The 24,519-nt window shown below is 42.4% G+C and overlaps 1 protein-coding gene across 1 annotated transcript in view; it reads right to left on the bottom strand.

The window, feature by feature from the left end:
* Positions 1 to 730: 730 nt before the first annotated feature.
* The window catches only part of LOC110071940 (sodium channel protein type 5 subunit alpha), a 37,234-nt gene continuing 13,445 nt past the window's right edge, over positions 731 to 24,519 (bottom strand). The window contains exons 9-21 of the mRNA XM_078378166.1: positions 22,012 to 22,416; positions 19,307 to 19,738; positions 18,204 to 18,299; positions 17,981 to 18,095; positions 15,647 to 15,801; positions 14,447 to 14,620; positions 14,052 to 14,183; positions 13,437 to 13,634; positions 11,119 to 11,175; positions 10,115 to 10,256; positions 8,617 to 8,717; positions 8,075 to 8,345; positions 731 to 6,239 (exon numbers count right to left, since the gene is read on the bottom strand). Coding sequence (XP_078234292.1) covers positions 5,086 to 6,239; positions 8,075 to 8,345; positions 8,617 to 8,717; positions 10,115 to 10,256; positions 11,119 to 11,175; positions 13,437 to 13,634; positions 14,052 to 14,183; positions 14,447 to 14,620; positions 15,647 to 15,801; positions 17,981 to 18,095; positions 18,204 to 18,299; positions 19,307 to 19,738; positions 22,012 to 22,416 — 3,432 coding nt within the window. The 3' untranslated portion in view covers positions 731 to 5,085. The remainder of the gene's footprint in view (positions 6,240 to 8,074; positions 8,346 to 8,616; positions 8,718 to 10,114; positions 10,257 to 11,118; positions 11,176 to 13,436; positions 13,635 to 14,051; positions 14,184 to 14,446; positions 14,621 to 15,646; positions 15,802 to 17,980; positions 18,096 to 18,203; positions 18,300 to 19,306; positions 19,739 to 22,011; positions 22,417 to 24,519) is intronic.

The following is a 24,519-nucleotide window of genomic DNA, read 5'->3' as shown; positions in this document are numbered from 1 at the left end:
ATACACAGCCAATGTAAACATTCCTCAGGTAGACCCTTTAACTACATTACCCAGAGACAATAGACAGCAGGTTAATGATCATCCTTACTGGAAACTAGTGACTTGCAGTTTTAGCATGAGGCCTGCCATTTGCTACTGCCACAGACATATACATTGTAACAGCATAACAGCATAAATTTTCCCCACAGTCAACTTCTTGTTCTAAACTGAGATGGGAGGTGATTATGACTCGACAGTAAACAGGTCCAGAGAGATGTCAGAGAAAGGAAGGCTACCACCACGAGGGTCACGTAAAACTGACTGTGCATCACAGTGCATCAGGTGATGATTACAGAGAAGGCTTAGTGTATTTTAGCATTCATTAGGCATCTTTCAGTCTCAAAAGACTAGGGTCACGTGCTCTGTATGGAGGACTTGGAACATTGTCTAGTGTGGCTGAGAAGGCCAATTCGAGAGTGACCATCGCTTCTACACCAAAGACAAAGACAATCTGTCTCCTGTCCAGCTCCCTGATTTGGCTGCTTTCGTGACTGCCTCTTTGCCTCGGCCTGCTGGATAAGGGTCTCTTCAAATTGGAAGAGGCCGTGATGCACCGCCTGCCTCCATGCTGAACGTTGGTTCAAGTACACGGCACATTCTGGTCTCCAGGAGCAGGCCGAAAACTCAAAGGACTTTACTACAGTTGGCCTCTCTCCATTTTTGAAGCTACTTGAAGCTCGGAGTAGGGAGAGCAGAGCAGACTTGGGCACCGCTCCCCCAGCCGGGAACAGCCTCCTCTCAAGAGAAGCTAACAGACATCGTTGTCAGCACATTTAGACAGATGTGCTGAAGAAGAAAAAAGGTTGCACTCTGCAAAAAAAAATAAGGTCATCTTTTGCTGAAAGAAAAAAGAATCACATTGCAAAGCAAAGCAATACAAAACAAAAAGGTAGCAAAGCTATGGGGTTGGTGGCAGCCTTCTGCTAGCAGGATCCCTCGGACTGCTAGGTAGCTGAGGAAGGAATGGCCCACAGGCCTGGACAATGTGGGTTTATGCCCCTAATTTGTAATCTCCCTGAAGTAGATGCCAAGGGTTTGTTCTTGATCATCCTAGCCCTTTTAGAGTTTCTCCCAAAAGAATAACAGAAGGATCCCATGTGTACCGAGCCAGCGTTGTGATCACTGCCCAGTGTTGGAAACACTGCATATGATGAGTGCTTATGTTGATTACCAATGAAGCAGTACACAAGGTTTGGGCCCAAGGTCGTAACAATCCTTTGAACACTTGAAGGAGACAAAATCCAGGGCTGATTTTCTTTATTCATTCCATTCTGCTGCCTTTTGCCCTCTGTAGGGACCCATGGCGGCTAAAATGGCACCAACCCATTAACATAACACGAGAACATTATTCTTTCATTAAAAACTTTAAAACCACAGTGTGATCAATCAATAGTAGGATCCCACTTGTATTTGCTAAAGTTAACGGTAGTGGGGTAGGAAGCTTTGTAATAAACAATCCTGCTTGTAAGATTCAGAATATGAGTAATGAATATATTTTCCTTTATATTTTATTAACGGTAGATTTCAAATTTCATTAGCTCTTTTGATCAAGACATGGATAAGTAACCAACATGTCATCCTGATATAAAATAGTGGATGCCTTTGCCTTGATAGCCATTAGGAACGCTAAATGGCTTTTGGATATAAAATGCACCCTCTGTTGCACAGTTCCTCAGTCTCTCAACACATCTTTGAAGAGTTAAATTATTTACAGTGTGGGCTCTTTGCTTACAGTCTAGATCTGGAAAAAGGTGCCTTGGATATCAAAGACAAGGAAACAGTCTTGCTTCTCTGGCAAATATGGATACAGCATTCATCAGATTTGCTTGTTTTGTTTGTTTATTCATTTAGAGATACAATTCTGTCACCGAAGATGACAAAAGGTTTCTAATATTTGACAGTTTCCCTCTTCTTTTTTTGGTTTTCTAGTTTACAAAACCTGTGTGTAGGCATCCTTCAGTCTCGAGAGGCTATGGTCACGTGGTCTGAATAGAGGTCTCGGAACAGCGTCTAGTGTGGCTGAGAAGGCCAATTCGGGGAGTGACAATCCCTTCCACATTGAACACAAATATAGTCTGTCCCCCTATCCAGCTCCCTGATTTGTCTGGTTTCAGGACTGCCTCTTTGCCTCAGCCTGCTGGACAAGGGTCTCTTCAAATTGGGAGAGGCCACGATGCACTGCCTGCCCCCAGGCTGAACGCTCAGAGGTCAAGGTTTCCCATCTCTTGAGGTCCATTCCTAAGGACCATTTACAAAACCAGAAGGAAAACAAAGTTACAGTGTGAAACTGTCCACACAGTTCCGGCCTAACGTTGTAATATCACCATGGAAGGATGAAAGCACAATCAAATGATCCATTTTCTCCCTTGTCGGATAGTGGATAGTAGAGAAATGATAGTTACCTGTTGCTTTCCTTGTCTGCTGTTTTTTCTGCTCCAAGAACATGTTCTGCTGCCATGAGAAGGGCTGCATTATGCACATTTCCATGCCATGGCGCTTTGGACCAAAGGTTGCCTTAACTGGAGGCAGAAGGTTAGCTGACTGCACTCCGGGAGTTGGCCCTGCTTCTGGAAGGCCAAGGGGCAGCGGTTACCAGAAGTGTTTTGTATATGCCAATGGAGGTTTTTTTAATGCGCAGGGAAGCAAGGCCTGGTTGTAGTCCCTTGAAGTTAGATTACTGTAATGTTGGGCTGCCTTTGTAGACAGACCAAAAGCTTTCATTGGTTCAAAATGCAGCTAGCAAAAATCTGATTGGAGGCCGTCATTCAGATTACACTAACATCCTACTTACTTATGCTACTTGTCAATGTGTTTCCAGGATAAATTAGAGGTCTTTCTTTCTTTCTTTCTTTCTTTCTATTAAAATATAGTGGTGCCTTGCTTGATGATGATAATCTGTTCCATTCAAATCGCTGTTAAGCGAAATCGTCGTCAAGCGAATTAAAAAAACCCATTGAAATGCATTGAAAACCGTTCAATGCATTCCAATGGGTGAAATACCTGCTCGTTTTGCGAAGATCCTCCATAGGGCGGCCATTTTCCGGTGCCTGTAAAGCAAAGAACCCATGCTAAAAACAGCGGGGAGCCATTTTGCACAGTGCGTGGCCATTTTTAGAGCCGCCGATCACCTATTTTAGAATCGTCGTCTAGCGAAAAGTCAGTTCCCGAAGCAGGGAACCAATCATCGTCAAGCAAATTTTCCCCATAGGACCATCGTTTTGGACCTTTAGATGAAACAGGAATTACTGGTGCTCAATTCTAGTATTTTTTTTAAAAAAAACCTTGTTATAACTACATTGTTGTTGTTGTTTTGTCCTTAAGTCGTGTCTGACTCTTTGTGACCCCATTGACCAGAGCACGCTAGGCCCTCCTGTCTTCCACTGCCTCCCAGAGTTGGGTCAAAGTCATGTTGGTCGCTTCAATGACACTGTCCAACCATCTCAGCACTGAAGACAAATGCAGGCCGAGGCTCCAAAGAATCTTGCTTCCATTCATTTGCTAGTTTTCTCCAGGTGCTATGGTTAGGCATTAACACTTTGTAAAAGCTGTATGATCAGTGACTCAAATGCAAGTTCCCACCCCGCTAGGTTCCCTGAGGAAACAAAACACTATGAAAATGCAATTGTTTTTATTCATGTAATATCATTTTGAAATATTGTTTGTAGTATAACATACACCAAGCAAATAACTTTGTTTGCTTACTTAAGCAATTTGGGTATATACATAGGTGATGTTGATGAGAAGTCAGGAATGAGGGACATTCAGATGCCGGTGAATTGCAATTCCCATCGTCCCCTACCATAAGCTATGATGGCTAGGGATGGTGTCATGTGCAGTCTTACAAAAGCAAAGCAAAGCGTGCTGCTTAGATACTGTCCCATAGCGCTTAAAGCACTCTCTTGGTGGTTTACAATTTAATTATGCAGGCTACACATGGCACACACACCCTGCTCCAGCAAACTAGGTACTCAGTTCACCAGCTTCAGAAGGATGGAAGGCTGAGTGAACCTTGAGCCGGCTACCTGGGATAGAACCTCGGTCATGAGCAGAGTTTTGGCTGCAGTACTGCCGTTTAACCACTGCACCAAGAGGCTCCTACAACATATCTGGAGAACAACATGGTCTCTATAACTCATCGAAGAAATCCACTAGTTACCTTACCGCACTGCATGAATGTTTGCATTGAAGCTTTTATGGGCAGAGATAATGGCTACATCATTTTATACTACCGTATTTTTTGCTCCATAAGACGCACCTTTCCATAAGACGCACCAATTTTTAGGAGAAGAAAACAGGAAAATATAATCTGTTTTCTTCGCTCCATAAGACGCACAGACTTTCCATCCCCCCTGTTTTGTGGGGGAAAAGTGTGTCTTATGGTGCGAAAAATATGGTAATTATATTCACATTGTGCTACATAAAGAAGCTGTACATTAATTAGTTCTGAGTGCAAATTCCATGTTTTAATGCAATTTCATTTGGAATTGATGGGCCAACCGGCCAACCATGCCTTCTGTTCCTATTGGGAATCCTTTTTTTAAAAACTAACTGAAAAATCCCATGCCCGAACTCTTTCTCAAACCAACAGCACTGATGGCCTGAGGAAAGTCAAACAGAGATTAATCTGGAGCGGCACCAATGAGCTAAGGTCAAAGAAGGAAATGGAAGAGACCTGCCCTCCAGCCAGAGCAGCTCAAGGGATACTTCTTAGCTCCGGCAACAGCATCCCCATCAGACATCCTTCCACTTGGCAACCAGGAGGCCACTTTTTGCTGGTTACGCATTGCCTCTACCTTCCCCACCATTAGGAAGGATTTGACTTGAGTCTCATCTCAATTACATCAGTAGGAGCACCATGGCACAGCCTAAGTTATTCTGGCAGTGGGTCTCTCTCTCTCTCTCTAAGTCCAGGAAGATTTAAGCATATCAAAGGAAAAGCTGCTCACTGAACACTTGGATTATGGTGGCCATAATGGAAGAAATATGATCGCAACCTTACATGTCTTAGAAAATCAGAGTGTGGCGAGAAAAACATTGAAGTATAAATCACTTGGCATTGCCAGTCATGTTCTCTGAGACTTTATCCTGTGGAAAGTGGTCAGCGGTGCTTGTGACATTGCTATAAGAGGGAGGAATACATAAAGAGGTAGGGCTCTGGGAACCGTCTGCATCACTTTCTTCTTCACTTTCATATAGTCTCAGGGTAGAGGAACCTCCCTCCTCAGGTATGCTTTCCAGGAGGCTGGTTCTGCTGGTTTTCTGACGGGCTTCCTCAATCGCACGCCGAGAGAGATGCCTCCTAAAAGCCTTCTGGATGACGATGGCACATTCCTCCATTTGCCGCTTGGGAGTCGTTATGATGGGTTCATAGGCAATTTTCTCTGGATATTTCTCCTCTATCTGAGACTCCAGCGTGTCCATCTCGCCAGCTTCTCCGAGCACCCTTTTGGTAAAAGCGAACAAAATATCCAAGCAGTGGATTTTATTTCCATTGACCATGGGAAGATCCATGGACAGCAGCTGTTGCCGGTTTGGCTTCGGGATGCGCAAAGGTTCCACCAGAGAATCTGCAAAGTTTGACAGGGCCGAGTAAGAAATAAATTGAGTCGCTTGAGGGTCAAACTTGGCCCAGACCTCATAAAAAATTTCAAAATCGTCATCACCCAGGGGCTCCGTACTTTCTTCAGTGGCGACGTTCAGGTTCTCGAGGATGACGGCAATGTACATGTTCACGACTATGAGAAATGATATAATGATATAGCTAACGAAGTAGGCAATGGCCAGGCCTCGGTTGACACAGGGACCCCCTCGTTCCGCTTTGCCAGCGCAAGTGCTGTTGCTGTTGCTGCCGAGCATGGGGTTGAGAAGATCGTTCCAGCCAGCCGACGTGGTGATTTGGAAGAGACAAAGCATACTGCCGCCGAAGGTTTGGAAATTAAAAATGTTGTCGATCCCTCCAGTCCAGCTGGCACAGGCAAAGTTGGTCATGCCAAAAATGGCATAAATAAACATAATCAGAAAAAGGAGGAGCCCAATGTTGACCAGAGCAGGAAGGGACATCAGCAGGGCAAAGAGGAGGGTCCGGAGCCCTTTGGCCCCTCGGATAAGTCTCAGCAATCGGCTAATCCGGGCCACGCGAATCACTCTCAGGATCGAAGGCGGGAAATCAAAACTCTCTTGGAGGCCAGATATTGCAGCACCTGTTAAAAAGTAGTTCTTTATTTTTTTTGGAAAAAAATTGACAGCACAATATAGGTTCCAGTTTAGACCTTAAGCTCTTCTTTGTACTGTTAAAACTGCCAAAGTAATTCATCTTCAAATAACTGCTGAACTTTCCTGCCAAACACAAATTCTGCTTATAATTAGCATTATTGTGGTTTGCTACAGTGGTGTCACTGCTGGACAGGGAGCGTGAGGGAAGATGCGCCAAATCCTTCCCCCCCCCCCATTAGCCCTTTTTAAAGTGCTTCCATTTGTATTCTGTTCCATTTCCAGACTTGCAAAAGCAGAGCAGAGAGACAGAACAGAATAAAAAAAATATTGGACTTGATTGAGAAAATACAGCTGATGGCCCTGCTGGCATGAGAGTCATCATTCAACCAGTAGATACAACCAACGGATATCGGAGCAAGCAAATGTCATTGGCTTCAGTGATCCCTTATGACAGTGGTTCCCAACTTTCTGTCCGCAGATGTTTTTGGACCAAAATCCCAGAAATCCCAGCCAGCAAAGCCAAGGGTGAATGCTTTGGGGAGTTTTAGTCCAGGAGCATTTGGGGACCCAAGGTTGGGAATCACTGCCTTATGACATTACTTGGACACCTCATCGCTACACCCAATTCAATTTCAGGCTAACATATTTCCATTTCCTCTCACTGTACATAAGAGGTCATACTAGGGGTGCAGGTTGGCGGGAGGCCAAGCAAAGATCCTCTTTTTGAGCAAGGATAATAATTGATTCTTCAATTTGACATTCTCGTTCCACTGAAAAACTAACCTAGGCTGGCAAAATTACATTCATTCATCACACACTGCAAGTGACACCGGTCCTCTGGCACAGTACAAACTTGGGTATGTGTTGCCTCCTTGTAAACACTGGGTTTTTAACATTAAATTACACTGTTTGTGCTACCTAGTACAAGAAGATGGATACATACAATTTTTTAAAATCCTATTTATCATATAATCACCAGTTATTAAAGAGAACTATGCCTCGTCTTTTCAGGCTTTTCTCTTCAAATATGCTACTTTGTCAAAAGAAAGCACATCTTACGGGACGTAAAACAGGGGTCTCCAAACTTTTCAGCACGAGGGCCACATCATATATTTGACACATTTTCGAGGGCCGAAGGAATGCATGCGCATGCACACTCAGGCTGAAGGGAACGGACCTGAGCCTGCAGTGTCTGTCGGGCTGGATAAAAAGGCAAGGTGGGCCGGATGTGGCCTGTGGGCCATAGTTTGGAGACCCCTTGCTTTAAAGGTTCTGTTCCCAATCAAAACAAGTATCTACCCCTAACACCATGGAGCATATCCAGCTGTAGTGGGTTTTGATTTCACCACAAATGGTTTAATTGTTCAGCAAGGAGGGAACTTACATGGATTCCTGCTCTTTATTCCTTTACCTACCCTGGGGATCAGTGCTATCAAAGCAAGCTGTTTCTAATAATCTGGTGGAAGTTGTGAAAGACCCTATACAACAAAGATAACCACATATACATTTCTGAGCACTGGCATTTTGCTGTCTTTTCATACATACACTGGGTCCATCCGAGAAGGAAGAAGCTTGCCTCCATGGCAAACCGTTACTGCTGGGTATGTGTCTCAAGCTATATTCTATACATAAATTAGTATTTCAATGTGTATTTTTATGCTGTAAGCCGCCTAGAGTGGTCGTAATTGACCAGATAGGCGGGATATAAAATAAACAAATAAATAAATAAATTAGTACAAACATGCTAATTCCTGAAACCCCAGTATACAGGGATGGGAGGGGGGAGTGTCAAAGATTTTCTCTCTCTCTTATTTTTACTTACTAAGTACAGACAGAATCACCACCAGAAAATCAAATATATTCCAGTTGTCCTTGAAGAAATGCAGCCTCAAAGCCAAAATTTTCACGAGACATTCTCCAGTAAAAATACTGACAAAGATAATATTTATGTTTTCAAGCAGGTTTTTGGTTTCTTTACTTTCTCCTTCATGATCTCCCATCATGATCACCACGTTTAACAAAATCAGGCTTATAATAAAGATATCAAACGCTTGCTTGTTTACAATGTCAAAAAGAAATCTTTGGTACTTATTCTGTAACGAGAGAGGAAAATATTTGCATTAGTGAAGAGCAATGCAGAAAACATACTCAGTTCTTCAGACTTCCCAGTCATTTCCCTCTTTCCCTGAAGTAACTGAGGAATATCAGAAGAGATAGAACAATCTGACTGCGATCTGAACAGAAAATGCTTCTACCTTAACTAATTTGCTTTAATATACATACAGTAGTTTTTGAAAAGCTGTTCTTAGTTGTCAACTGACAATGCTAATTAAGGAAACACATTTCTGTTTGCAATGCTCTTACCAGGGGTGGTGGAACAGGCTTGTGTGGTTTCTTGCTTCCAAGTTTTTTTAGTGCATTATAATATTTTTTTTGGTCCTCTGACAAAAAGATAAGTTCTCCACCTAGGTATAAAAAAAAGAGAATAACACTTCAAATAAATTTGAGATGTATCTTTCTGCCTGTAGATACTGACCTTCTTTCAGTTTAACGCACAAGAACGGATAGTATACAAAGTCAAATATGTACTACTATCTATCACAAAATGGGAGTTAACAGTTAAAAACTTGTTATGGTAGCTTCTGTTGTCTCAGAGATGACATCTGCATGCTCAGGGGTGTGGAGGGCATCTTTCTAAACCATAAGCTTTAGTTCCACAGCATTAATAAAAGAAGGTACCAAAGGCAAAAGTCTCAAAATTATAGCAGAACAAAAAATGAATTGTAGCTTTCAATCTCTCATCTCTCTTCTCCAGATCTGTGCTTCTCAAGAGATGTGTGAATCTCAGTTCTAGTATCACATCATCATCATACACTCAGTTTCAAACCACCTCCAAATCAGTTTGGCCAAAAAAGCTTGCATGAAGATCCATGCATATTTTCAAAAGCATTGGTCTAAGTATCTACCTTTCTGTGTATTTGCGAAGGCTTTCACGGCCAGGATCTGATGGTTGTTGTGGGTTTTTTGGGCTCTTTGGCCGTGTTCTGAAGGTTGTTCATCCTGACGTTTTGCCAGTCTCCGTGGCCGGCATCTTCAGAGGACAGCACTCTGTGCTGAAGATGCCGGCCACAGAGACTGGCGAAACATTAGGAAGAACAACCTTCAGAACACGGCCAAAGAGCCCGATAAAACCCACAACAACCATCTACCTTTCTGCTTGCGCTTTTCATAGTATAAGCACTTTGACAAAATGTTCTTCTCCAACTTTAATTTATTCAGTATGTTCTTGTTACGTGTTCTTGCGTGGCTTCTGATTTATGGCAATCCTAACCAGGTTTTCAAGGACGGTTGAGATGTTCTTGGAGCAGTTTACCCTTGCTCTCTAAAAGCCACCTCAATTTTTTTTTTGCTTTCTTTTCACCCATTCAATGATCCTGCCAAGCTAGAGGATCCTGCTGATCCCAAATGGTTTCACTAGCAAGAACGTTATTATGACATGGCTATCCTATCACATGATCTTGATGGGCTATCAGCTTATTTGTTTCCCAAATGAAGCCACTGAACAAGAACTGGGCATTTCGTTTCTCAAACGCCTGTAGTTGTTTACTCTCTCTTGTACAGCAAACTATCCAGTCCTTTTCCCGAAGTCTCACTTTTGGGAAATTTAGGCTGGAACTTCAAAGTGAGTTTTAAACAAATATTATTGCTTATATTTAAAAGTCATAGTAAGATTTAAATTTTACACTATTTTACCATATATTTCTATTTACATTTTATTTAACAAAGTATACTGGCGGAAGGTGTAGATCTATTTCTAGGAGCAATCATGCAAAAAAAAAAATCCATATATTCATGCCGGTACATATCTTTTTCCTTTGTTGGTTAAAGTTGTCGATAACCACTCCGATGAAAAGGTTCAGCATGAAGAACGACCCGAATACGATAAAAACCACAAAATAAAGGTAGGCATAGACTCTGTTTTCGAAACACGGCTGGCCGTTCTCCTAAAATAAAGTTGAACGGAGATCAGCGTATTGATGAAGAGAACAGAAAAGCTATTGTGCTCATGCTGCAGCTGCTGTCATTGTAGTAATCGGGGGCTTTGGACCAGCCAGAAACTTTTGAGCTTGCATTCTTTGATGATGAGAGGCAGCCAGCCACTACTGCAACAGAAGGTGTACCGCCCGTGGTTGCAACATAATATAATGAAATGAAAAGAAGCACACAAACGACCTCACATATGGGGAGCCCCTCACCTGGACAACACCAGCTGGGAGGTGGTCCATGGAGCCAGGTGCCGCAGAGATGGCACCTTGCTCGCTCCCCCTTATAGCAGAATGACCAGGGCAAGCAAAGGATGTTTAAAGCCTAGACTCTCTAGGCTGAAATGGCTAAAGAGGAATGGAAGACGATCCCACTTCAAGGCAGGGAGGAGAAGCTGGTTATGTGCTAAGTGGCACAAACTCCTTCTCTGACCAGGTCAGCATGTTATCACCTGGATAAGATAAGCCGCTCTTAAGAACAATAAGTTTGTAATTTTAGGATGCTGTGTGTGATTTCTTTTACACTCATCAAAAAGTATATGCATGTGCTTTATACAGCAAATTTCTCATCCCATTTGGATGGGAATGGAATCATGGGTTCAGAAGAGAGAGAAAAAACATCAGAGGGGAAGAAATTTAGAACGGTCAACAATATAAAATATGATATACTAAACATATCATGGGACTAATTATATCAGGCGCAGAGCACCAAATAATACAAATTTTGGTGCAAATTGCCTAAGTACTATCTCATACACATACAAACACACACATGGAGTATGCAGAAAAGCAACTGAAAAACAGAAGAACTTTCATGGCTTACTTCACTAGATGAATCTACTGCAGAATACATAATCTCCATCCAACCTTTAAACGTTGCCTGGACAAAAATATAAACAAGCAATGTCAGTGAAGGAGTCTGTAAATTATTATACCTGATTTTGTCTAGGCCAGAAGGGATAATCAGATTCTGTGTCCAACCCAACCACAGCACCATAAACATTTTCCAGTATCATTTTGTCATTTTGTACACAGAGAGTACACACAGAGTGTAACTCTGTCTGCCTTACCTTTTCCTCCTCAGTGTAACGAAGTCCACAACAGAAATGATAGGGACATTAGGACTGGGTTTTTTCCCCTGCATGCCTGCCCCATAAGTAAAGGTTCCCCTCGTAATTTAGTCCAGTTGTATCTGACTCTAGGGCGCGGTGCTCATCCCCGTCTCCAAGCCGTAGAGCCAGCGTTTGTCCGCAGACAGTTTCCGTGGTCATGTGGCCAGCGCAACTAGACATGGAACGCCGTGACCTCCCCACCGAGGTGGTATCTATTTATCTACTCACATTTACATGCTTTCGAACTGCTAGGTTGGCAGAAGCTGGGACAAGCGACGGGAGCTCACTCTGTCACATGGATTCGATCTTACGACTGCTGGTCTTCTGACCCCGCAGCACACAAAGAATTCTGCATTGTAACCTGCAGTGCCACCACCTCCCTTTGCCTGCCCCATACATGCACACAAATAAGGATGGGAGTCTGTTCCAAGAGAGCCACATTTAAGAGAGTTGAATTCCTTCACACCCGGTCACCACATGGTCTGCCATTACAAGCATGTGGTTTCCCAGTCGATCTCAGTTCCGTTATGGAACCAGGCTAAGGAGTAAGTGATAGAACATGCGCCTCGTTGCACTCCAACTTTTTAAGACCACAATTTAAAAAGAAAATATGGTGAGAGCATTGCGCACAACCACTGTATCCCTTTTTTTGCCCCACTTCTGTTCTAGATCTCCAGTGTGAACTCAAGGAGGTTCATCTGTTTTCTAATCTGTAACCTGGCAGTTTCATTCACTGGTAGAAAGACTGGCTGGGATAGAAATATGAATTTAGAGCTTTTCTTTACATTTTGCAAGTTTGCCACAGCAAACTGCTACTTATATATCTGAACTACTTGTGGTATTTTATTTATATTTTATATATTTATATGGATTCAAACTTTTCACTGAAAAATCAAATGTATAAAAAAAAAAACCCCACAGAAAACAGCTGAGAAAGTACTCAGTTCTAAACAAGTTTTTTTTCATTTCCCCAGAATGTTACCCTAAACAAACTAAGGGAAAGAAGAAGCCTCTGTGGAACCTAACATTTCTCTGATCCGTCACGTTGCGGAGATTTAAACATTATGTTTTGTGCAGCAATCTTTAAAAAGGTTAAATAACAACAATAAAATGTCTCCATTCAAACAGTGCACCTGTGTGTGTGTTGTGATGAGTTTACAAAGCGTAAAGGGAAGACACACATCTCAAAACAGCAGGAAGAAATGGCGGTCATGATCTGATCCTGACAATGGCTACTGGATGCCGTTACCACAGCAAGTATCTACTTGGCATTTTACAGACATGTGTCTTGTCTACATATTCCACATATTTCTCCCTCACTAAAGATGGACAAGTTGGTCTATTTCTGGCCACTATCATTTTTGAATTTAATCAGTCGTAAATCTGTTCCATCCTCGTTCCACATCAATTGCATTTAATATTGTCATGAAAGAACACGTTGTCAATATCTTGTCAATCTGTAATTTCTTTTTCCAGATGGAGAATGGCAATGATGGTTTTGACAAAGAAACATCAGTTATAATATTCAAATACATTTAAAGTTGTGTTAATTTAAAAAGTGCAATAATTGAAGATGAGCGACTTTTCTTGGAAAGAATAGTGTAGCAGCTCCCTTCAAAACTCAGTTTTTCATAACTCAGGTTTGTTGATAAAAATTCAACTTTGGATTCTAACTCTGTGTTGCTGTTTTTTAATCTTCCTAATAATGGAGGCTGTTAGATCTAGGAAGTCTAACAAAATCAAGGTGTAAGAGTACTAGATTGGGGGAGATGCTACTTAAGATCATTGATTTGAACTGCCAGCAACACACGATGCTGATTTCACATACAGTCATCCATTTCAGTGAATCTGCTCTAAATATAATTTCACCTGAATTCAACCATTATTATTTCAGGTTGCTTTGATTTAAAGTATCTTGTTTCAAAAATGAATTTCACCTCTGTCTGCAATAGGGAAATATCATTATTTGGTTGTAAATGTGTTTTTCCAGCTGTTTTTTCCCAGAAAATATATGTGTGATTGAACATACCACCTGGAGGAGAGCCAAATATCCCATGCCAACATGATTAAAACTGATGTTTTTACAGGCATTATCCGGAACTGTGTTGCTACATTTTCTTCCAAAGAGTTGCACTCCGAGGATATTAAATGGGAGCCAAAGAACGACGCATACGAGCAGTACGTTCCCAATGGAAGGAACGGCGCCGGCAAGGGCATTCACTACCACCTACACAAGGGAATGAAAGACACGGGTCAGCACATCCGTGTACAGAATAGGTCTGTCAACCGCCGAGAACAATGGGAACTCACCGGCCAGCAAATTCGCAGGCGAGCAACTTGATCAAGGCGGAGCCATTACTGGACACAAGCGACTGTTCACCAGAGCACCCTCCTTAGTGAGGGATCAGCCCCCATGTGCATAGGCAGGGCCTGGCACACTAGATATACCCTATCTAGTCAAGATGGGGGAAAGCAGCAGAAAGTGAGGGAGAAGAGAAGTTGAAGGAAGAACATGGGGTAGCAGAGGCTTTGTCAGGTAGGGGGGCATGGAAAATTCCCTGAATAAATAAGCAGGAAAAGAGGGAACTGACCTAAAGCAAGCATCACGGTAACATTTGAAACATACATTTAAAGAGAGCAGTACCTTTATCCCTTTAAACCTGGACAACGCTCGAAGGGGCCTCAAGGCCCTCAGGGTTCTGAGAGATTTTACGGAGATCGTGGTGTCACACATACTTCTCTCCTGTGGTATAACTGCTGATAGAGGAAAGGACACCTAGGAACATTAAAGAAAAATACTGGCTGTTTAACTTGTAAAACATACTCTTGAAATCAAACACAAGGATACAGAGCAGATCCTTTCCCTGCTGTTTGCCAAGGAACTCTTGGCATACCTTCTGATGAATTTATGAACACATTTTGCTCTCCCCTCCACCTACTGCGTTCCTTATGCCAGTGATTTCTAATCACATGGATCTCTGCGTAAAGAACGTATCTGCATAATTCTAAATATACTACAAAAGTATACATGATACTTACACATACAATAAAGAAATCAAGAAGACACCAGCCACTGGTGAAATATTTCTGGAAGCCATAAGCCACCCATTTCAGAAGCATCTCCAGGGAAAAAAAGTAGAAAAAAAATATGTCTGCATATTCCAGGAGGGTTTTTACGTTTTTTCTCTGCTCGAGATAAATGTCTTCGAATATCTAGAATGTCAGAAATCAAATGTGAGTACTTTTTGGAGAGCTGTTGTAATGGTGTCAAGAACAACATGCCAGATAAGGACTCAAGAAAGGGGATGAGTGATGTTAGAATAGACTTGTACATTCAGCTTGTCTAAATGTCTACAGAATCAGCAAAGACCCCCACGGTGATCAGTTCCTAACAGAGAAAGTGCTACCCACTGGGAGAGTTTCACAGGAAAAGCTAACAACTGATCAACTGATCAAAAAAAAATCCTATTTTTCAAAGAAAATCTTTTTTAAGAGTAATATTTAAACTACTCTCACCTAGTTTATTGACTTCTTTTAGGTGCACCCATAGGCATGGCCAGGTCTATTGTGATTTCTTAAACCCACTTCAGTTTCAAAAGTGGTCTGCAAGATGCCTGGAGGAGCTGCCATTCAAGAGATACCCTGGGGCACATGGAACTCAGCGCATGATTCTTTGGGTTTTATTTACTACCTGCCACTAAAATTGACATATGATTAAATAATATGAAGAAATATAAATAGACAAAAATACCTAGCATCTTAGCAAACAAACATCAGCAACAATTAGGATGAATTTAAACTGCTCAGTGGCTTGAGTGTTTGATTGAAGAGCCAGAAGTTAGGCATAAGAGTCCTTTCCAGCTCTGCCATTCTAAGAGTTGTTTTTTTAAAATTTAAAATTAGATGTTCTGCAACTTTGTGTAGACAAAGTTAAGCCTCTCCCTCTCCAAAAGCATACAAAAGTGTACGACTTTCAGACACTGGGAGCAACACTGAATAGAGAGAATTACTGGTGGTGGAATCCATCCAGACAAGGATATAATGTAAAGTATGCATTGTGAAAAATATATGTTAGGACTGTAACATGCAGTTGGGGGGACCAAATGGTTAAACTAAACATGCTTTATATACATTTTTTGGGGGGGAATCCTCCTGGGCAGTAGCAGAAGCCAAAGAAAAGCAGAGCTGGCTAAAAAAGTACAGCGTTCTGATTAAAGGAGGATATTATAGTAAACTTACCAAGGCTCCACTGCTCAGTAATATCATGAATATGCTGAAGGATTCAAACCAACTGTGTTTTATAATTTGGTAGCAGGTTTTTCTAAAGTTCCACCAAACGTTACCGGGAAATTTATTTGTGTTGATGCTGCAACATGGGAAGCAGTTGACCACAACTGAAATAAAGAGAAATCAAATCTTGAAATGATCCAAAAGAAGGGTAGGAAATCAAAGATGTATTTGTGAGAGATTGCACCGTCTCGGGAGAAGAGCAGCAAAACATTTCCTCCTTGCTTCTCTATTCATGGCGCTGCCTTTTCTGTGCGCAATGCATACATGAGGAGGCCTGAAGAAGCAAAGTTATCGTGGGTAAACTAGCACACTGGAATATTTACTCCGTTTCCTTGCATCGAGCTGGCTGTTCCCCAAGGCTGATCGCCAAGCAGGGGCCCAAACAGAAGTGTGTTGCTTAAAACGAATCATCTAGGAGTAGACGAGAGGGAAAAATAGATATTTTGTCTGATCTGTCAATTGTAATGCAGGAATACTTAACTCGTTATTCTACTCATGATGTATTACATTCTAATTTTAAAAGGGAAATGTAGCAAGTGATTGTATAATATATACATTTACATATTTACATTTGTGGCTAATAATCTGTGTCTCAGTGCATGTATGCAATAACTTTTGCGGGTGACAATTTGATTATACCTTCTCAACCATCATAATGGCTGCACTCAAAGACTACTGTAGTGGTGCATCACCTGAGAGAGCCATATTTGAATAGCTGCTGTCTCTTCTCCTTTGTCCCAAATGGGACCAGACAGGGACAGAGAAACATCATGGTTTAATCTGTTAATCCTTTTTTGGGGGGTGGCAGAAAGTTTCCTATTTCTCCCCACCCCACCATTTGCAGCATTATCCTGATAAAACTGGTGGTCTAGTAACCCTGAAAAGGTGCCTACAATTTTGTGCCATGCTTCCTTGAAGAAAATGCTTCCTAAATACCGAGCAGCCTAGCAGAATGTTTTACATTTTTAATAAGAATTAAAATTCATTTTTTAAGATTATGCAAAAAAAAAAATCTACATTTTTTTTTAAAAAAGCTGAACGGGGAAGAAATCAAAACTTCCATCAAATTCCTCCATCCCAACCCAAGGCTGTGTCTTTACCAGGCTTCATCACTCATCCGTTAGACTTGTTCTACCCTGGTTTCCAAGAGTGCCCCCCCCCCCGGTCTTTAAAATCTATATGGCAGACAAGTACAACATGGTCTTCCCCATGCTGCCAATACTTATGAATGGAACTGGGGTAGATGACAGATAATCCTGCTTCCAATTTGTCTTTGAAGCATTTACCAGGTTTGTTTGTATTCCAGATGACACAAGCTTGAAAAATTGAGATGCTGGAGAAAATGAGATATTTCCCCATCACAACTACTGGGTAACAGAATGGCACTCAAGAAGATTGAAATGGGCCCATTCCATGTCTAATGGTGCAATGCGTGTTTAGCGGTGGCTCTTATGGTGCAGAGCAGGAGGGCCCATTAGCTTGGCTGTGGCACAGGATTGGAATTACAGTGCTCCTCCCTGCCTGGGTGTCTTGTCATGTCCTCTTCAAAACAGTATTTTAGAAACAAAATCACACCGTAGGTAGTATAGGGCTACCTATATACTGTGATTCACACATGAATAGCATTGCTCCATGAACTTCAACAAAAAAGGCGAAAGTTTGAAACTCAACAAAATTTGGCTCCCAGCTCTCAAAAATACAGCCTGCAAAAGGTCAATGACCTCTACCCAGCCACAAGGACCAGGGATCACTACACACAAAAGACCAGCTAATGACACCCATCAATCACAGTGACAGATACTCTCTCCTCCTTACCACAACAACACACCCACAACAAGGCACACTAATCACCCATCTCCTGAAAAGGACAAAAGCCTATCTCACAGCCATAAATACTCAACTCCCAGGCAGACTACACCAGAGCACAGAGTGCTGTCCTCTGAAGACGCCGGCCACAGAGACTGGTGAAACGTTAGGAAGAACAACCTTCAGAACACGGCCAAAGAGCCCAAAAAACCCACAACAACCATTGCTCCATGTTGTTTAGCTGACATATAGCATACCTATCAAAAACATTACCCACCACTAACCAGCTGAAATCCACCAGTAAGTGGCCATTAGAGCAGGCTCACTGAATCAAGGGAACTTACATAGGGGTTGGCTCACCAAATCCCCATTCATCCAATGGGCCTACTCTAGTTGCAACCTACTAAATGATTCCTGCCACTGATTTTAAAAAATATATATGCTTAGTATTTTGATACTAAGAACATTGTCATTTACCATGTGGAAAACAGTTCTTAGGCTCCTTCTTGTTCTTCAGAGGTATTTGGAAGGCAGGAGACCTCAGATCTACTGTGCTAGTGTCAGAAAAACTGATGGTGTCATGATCCTGGCTCTAGAGAGGGAAAAAAAAAAACAAAATCCATTTATTGCCCCAGATTAACAAGATTTCAGGCAATATTAAGGGCTATTCCGCCTGCAGTGGCTGTTTTGTTTGCATTACCTTAGGAACACTTAAAGATCCCATACTGGGGCTTTCAGAACACTGAGATAATCTTGACCTTTTGAACTTCTCTCTCCTCATTCGCAGTGGGTTCTCCTAATGGAAAGCATCCAACAGACAATAAAATTTTTCATCAATAAAATGTTTTGTTCTTAAGCTTTCCCTAAAGCTTACACAAGAAGCTCTGCTGCTTATTTTCAGTGCCATCTTTCCTTTACAAAAATAATAATAATGCAATTTAGCTGATAACAAATTATGAAATCTTGAAACTTACAATTCTAGAGGCTATACAATGAGAATCAACAGGATCAAACTATTTTGCTACACTGTATGTACATGAAGGAAATCAACCCTGAGTGCTCCCTGGAAGGACAGATCCTGAAGCTGAGGCTCCAATCCTTTGGCCATCTCATGAGAAGAGAAGACTCCCTGGGAAAGCCCCTGATGTTGGGAAAGTGTGAAGGCAAGAGGAGAGAAGGGGACGACAGAGGATGAGATGGCTGGACAGTGTCATCGAAGCGACCAACATGAATATGACCCAACTCCGGGAGGCCGTGGAAGACAGGAGGGCCTGGCGTGCTCTGGTCCATGGGGTCACGAAGAGTTGGACACGACTTAATGACTAAACAACAACGACATTGTTGTCCAATGAGACTGAACCTATCCCAAAAGAGGGGGATGATGAAGAGGTGCAAGCAGAAGAGGAAACCCAGTGAGATTCTTGAAGTATCCTTCTTTTTTTTAAAAAAAAAAGAAAACCACCCAGAATAGTTCCAGAATGCCTTTTTGCTGTGAGCTGGGTGGGAGGTGTCCTCTGTTCGGAAGCATCCTATATTACTATTATTTTTGTTGTTCTTGGGGCGGGGTCAAGTCAGATCTGACTTTAAAAGACCCTAATAGGGTTTTCAAGGTACGTGAGCTCTTGAAGGAGTAGTTTTACCACCGACGTCGCCCCCCACTCCAACTTCATGAGTTCCCACAGCTGAGCAGGAATGTGAACACAGATCTCCTGAGCTCTAGACCTTCACTCAACCCACACCATATTGGACCCATATGGCAAATATCACAGATGGAAAAATGGTTCCAAGGTCTTAGCTACATACCTGTTTATTCCAATCGATTTCTGTTATTGCATATCCACTCTCGTCATTTAAAGACTCTTGTTCCGCAAGGGGAACATGGGCAATGGTGCTAGACTCTTCCACAATCTCTGCCTCCCTCTCATTCGCTAGCGGTTTTCCACCGCTTCTGAAGATTTCGCTGCCAGCGCCGCTCCCCCGGATCCCCTTCACCGACTCAGGGGCCTTAGCGTTCGGGATGGTAACGGCCACTTCCTTGTTCTTTCGTCTCGCTGCGTTCAGCTTCTGCAGGAATCGGTTGCAACAACAGTTCCACAGCACTTCTTTCAGAGACTGCAATTCTCTGCGAATGTGAGCCAGGGCCACCTGAGGCTTCGGCCCTGTGTCACCAGCCTCGCTTTCTGGATCACTGCTACTGAAGGAACTCAGCAGCAAAGCAATAAAGAGGTTAAGGACCTGTGAAATGCAACAAGATGAAGCCACAGAGATGTTTCAGAAAATAAGACACTTGGGTGGTCATCCTAGAGACTCACTTTCCGGAAGCGCCCCACTAAACTCTATATAGCGTATTTCTCTGTAGGCTCATATAGGAGTGGAATTCCAAGCCTTCTTCCGTCGGTATAAAGATCCTATGCCTACATACCATTTTCACGTTTACTACACAACCCTTTCGTGCTTCTCCAAAAGAAAAGTCAGATGAAAAAATCAGAACAAATGTTGAAAGCATATAGGCACTACAACCACAAAATGTTTGACAATACAGGGGGTCCTGCACAGAACTTTAGTTAATGTTTGAGGCAGTGCTAGAGATTCTTTCCTAGAAAACCTGGAGTCAAATAAACTAAGATGAAATACATCCTATTAGCAGCCTCATGTGATGCAATCAAAGTAGTGCTGGAGCATACCGCTTAGGTGTCAAACTGATGAGCATAGACCTCAAGTGAGGAAAGACATGTTTGTCAAAGCACATGATTTCCTTCACTTCTGCATCTTGCATTTAGCGTGCTTTATTTTATGAATTGTCACAGAAAGTTAAACAGGGGTAATTTGAAACACTGACTGGTGAAGCATCTACCTCTGAAGTAAGTCTCCTGGGCAGAAGGGAAACAGATTTGACCCTCACACTAGCAGCTCCTTTCCTTTACCAGGAGCGTCGTGACACTGTGGTAAACTGCAGTACTGCAGCCAAAACTCTGCTCCCAACCTGGATTCGATCCCAGCTCAAGGTTGGCTGAGCCTTCCATCCTTCTGAGGTCAGTAAACTGAGCAATCCATCTTGCTGGGGGGGGGGGGCTGCAGCCAGCATAATTAAATTGCAAACTGCCCAGAGCATGCTTTATGTGCTATGGGGCAGTATAGAAGCAGCAAGCTTTGCTTTGAGGCCTGTGTATCTGGTAACCCCCAGTAACTTTATATGTGAAGAGAGTATTTGCAGTTTCCTTTTTCCAGTCTTAACTAGACAGTGGATGAGCAAATGCAGGGAAAAATAACAGGTAACAGGGACTAGCCTACCACCAGCTGCCACCCTGTCCATCCAGGGAGCCTTCTTCCTTAGGAAGGTTTGGAGCAATCTTCAACAAGTCCTCACTAATGCCTATTCACCCATAATATTTAACTTTCAGCCTGGGTAAGGGACTTCCTGCCCATCTACTCCCAAAATGCAGCCATCAGCTCTGCAAGACAAATGCACTCATAGACATCTGCCATTAATTCAAAGATAGAATATTGATTTGTTTTTATTTTATGTATTTTATTTTTTATTTTATTTTATTTATATCCCGCCTATCTAGTCGATTAAGACCACTCTAGGCGGCTTTACAAAGTAACACAAGAGAATCTTTCTTCAAGGTGGCATCCACCATCATCTTCCACGAAGTGTTTTTTTTTGGTACCTCAGAGTACCTTATAAGAGGTCTCAGCTCTGCTCAGCATCTCTCTGCGCCAATTTTCACTCATTCCTTCAAACTCTGAATGAGGGGCTTGCCTGTGGATGGAGCCGCTTCTCCATTCTGCACTAAACTACCATATCTTTCCATGTATAAGACTATTGTCTAAAATCTTTAGACTAAAAATTGAGGGTCATCGTATACACGGAAGTAAGCTGAGGAGAGAACAAAAACAAGTGGAGGGGGAAGCAGGGATCAAAGCGATCCTGCAGCGCTTTGATCCCTTTCCCCTTACACTTGCTAAGCCCCACTTAGATTTCTTAACTTTGGATTAGAAAAGTGGGGGGGCATCTTATACATGAAGCTGTCTTATACACAGAAAAATATGGTAGTTCAAATGATTGGACTTGGCAACAGAAGAGAGAAACACATAATATTCTACTACCTATCTTTTTTCTGTATTTTTAAGGCACCTAAGAAATTGAGAGAGAGGATATAGCTCAGTGGTTTCGGTCTCTGGCTGCAGAGCCAAAGATTGGGAGTTCGATTCCCCACTGTTGCCTCCTCGAATGGCTGGACTCCAGTTCTGCAGTTTTAAGATGAGGATGAGGATGCTTATAAAGGCAAGAGCTGGAAATGATGGTCCTCCCTTCTGTAGAACTTGATCCTACGCATGGTTCTAGAGATGAACTGTTTTCTAGCCTCAAGGGAAAGAAATTGGGAGCCTGACCTTTTCAAAGGAAAGCCACAAAGAGTAGTTAATACTCTGCTCTTGACAAAGTTCACCCAGAGAAATACATTCAAATATACGGCACAAAATCAAGAAAATATTTGGAAACTCACCACTAAGTTTCCCACTACTAAAACGAACATGAAAAGAAGAATGCAGCCCTCTTTGCTCGCAACTTCCATGCAACCCCACATGGTTTCGATCCATTCTCCGCATAGAATTCGGAATATGATAAGGAACGAATGGAAAAAGTCCTCCATGTGCCATCGCAGTCTGCATGTTGATTTCGGAGCCTGGTCACAGTGTGGTATTTCGTCACCAACACAGATGGCGCAATTCGATCTATTCCTGAAATCTTTGTAATAGTTCCCAAAGGCCTGTTTGCCAACGACCGCAAAAATGAATATGGTGAAAATCAGAACGAGCGTGAGGTTACTCAGCGGGCCCACGGACTTCAACATGATTTTCATGAGTTTATCCAAAGCTGGCCAGAACTTCGACAATTTGAAGATTCTCAGCTGTAAGAGGGGAAAGAGAGAGAAAGAACATATCGTATTTTTCGCTCCATAAAACGCACCTTTCCATAAGACGCACCAATTTTTTAGGAGAAGAAAACAGGAAAATATAATCTGTTTTCTTCGCTCCATAAGACGCAGACTTTCCACCCCCCTGTTTTGTGGGGGAAAAGTGTGTCTTATGGTGCAAAAAATACGGTAGGTCCTGGAAAAAGAGTGCAATCTCAATCAACCAAGATAGCGAGTTGGACGCTAGACCAACTGGAGCAGGACTGGATCCAAAACCCTCCCAGCCTTGGGATGTTGGGAACCACTCTCCTCCCTGGCCTATTTTTGCAGTAGCATAATGCGCAAGCAGGATGAGGCTGGGATCCGGCACAAGTCAGCTCTGCCTTCACTGCCTCCCTTCTCAGACAGGAGTTTTAGCAGCACGACAGCTTTTATGGCATAACGGGATTTCTGCTGGCAACACCGGCTCGTCTCTTTTCCTAACCCTCTACAGACAGGGCATGTAATTTAGGATTGCACTGTTAAGATGGAGGAAGTGTACTACAGGTAATGCCTCTATGCTCTAATCTACATTAGAATTCATAAGCACCTACAGTGGTGCCTCGATAGACAGTTACCCCGCATGACAGTTTTTTCGCTAGAACATTGACTTTTTGCAATCGCTATAGCGATTCGCAAAACAGTGATTCCTATGGGGGAATTTTGCTGGACAATGTTTGGTCCCTGCTTCACAAACCGTTTTTCGCTAGACAAGGATTTTGACAGCTCCCTCCGCACTCACAAAACGGGTGTTTTTGGGACCGAAGTGTCGCAAGACAGCGATTTAAACAGCTGATCGGAGGTTCGCAAAGCGGCTTTCCTATGGCCGATCTTCGCTAGACAACGACGATTCTTCCCCATTGGAACGTAGGTTTCAATGCATTCCAATGGGGAAATGCTTTTCGCTAGACAATGATTTCGCGAAACAGTGATTTCAGTAGAACGGATTATCATCGTCTAGCAAGGCACCACTGTACATAACACCTGTCTTTGAACATACATTTGAATCCTGCTTTCAGTCCCTATTCCATAGTTGATCAATATGAAGAAGGACATATACTTTTAAATACAGATTTCTTTCTTTGGATAAAGATGTTAAGAAGCAACTTTTCTGTCTCCTGTTGAAAATAATAACATCTTAGCAAGGCATCCCTATCATCATTCTCCTCATCTCATTTTATCTCATCCTACCTTGTAGCATCCTAGAATTAATATTTACACACTCAGCTAAATCCAGTTCTATTAACCTACTGAAATCAAGTTAGTTGTGGCTAAGAAATCCCATCCGTTCCAATTGGACTACTCCAGGTAAAATTAATGTTAGAATTAGCCCACAATATGCACTGTAGCCAGGCTTTTGGGTTTTGTTTTTTTTTAAAAAAAAACATGCATGTAAGTGAAAACATGGAAAGTGCAGTGGGTAGCTGAAGCTAATAGAAGGGCATGTTGTTTGGGGTTTGGGGACTCCAATTCCCAGAATTCTCTAAGAGTTCCTTGGGAAGAATTCTGGGAGTTTCAGCCCCAAAACACACATCTATAGACACCTATATTTTGCCGACTTGGAGCAAGGCTCTCAAACTGCATGGCCATTTCTGGCCTTAGCTCCTGTAGTTAATTCAGGAAGAAGAAGAAGAAGCTGCCATGGTGCATCCTGGGAGTCGTAGTTCTTCAGGAGGAGCCTTATATAGATCCTAATGGACAATGAGACGGCAACCCATAGGAAGCACTGTGGCAGCTTCTTTCTTTTTACATTACGCACACAACAGAACTCAAGGCCAGAAAAGGCCACAAAGAACTGAGAAACAGGGCCTGTTCCAGGTGAGCGAAATGTAAGGATATGCTCAGAATCCTGGGAGCTGGAGTTGAAAAAAAATATGAAAGAGCACACCCTTATAACAATGCGTGGCACACATACCTACCTACTGGCCATGCAGCCAGCCATCTGGTTATTTAGCTTCAGTTATCATCTGCTACTTCTGCTTTTTCATTTATGTACTTTAGGCTAAGTTTGCTTCCACTGTTTGTTTTTTTTCCAAATGAATATCAATAGTTGAGAGC

Source organism: Pogona vitticeps, chromosome 6, assembly GCF_051106095.1.
Source record: "Pogona vitticeps strain Pit_001003342236 chromosome 6, PviZW2.1, whole genome shotgun sequence".
Lineage (NCBI taxonomy): Eukaryota > Metazoa > Chordata > Lepidosauria > Squamata > Agamidae > Pogona > Pogona vitticeps.
This window is presented reverse-complemented; position numbering and strand designations above follow the sequence as displayed.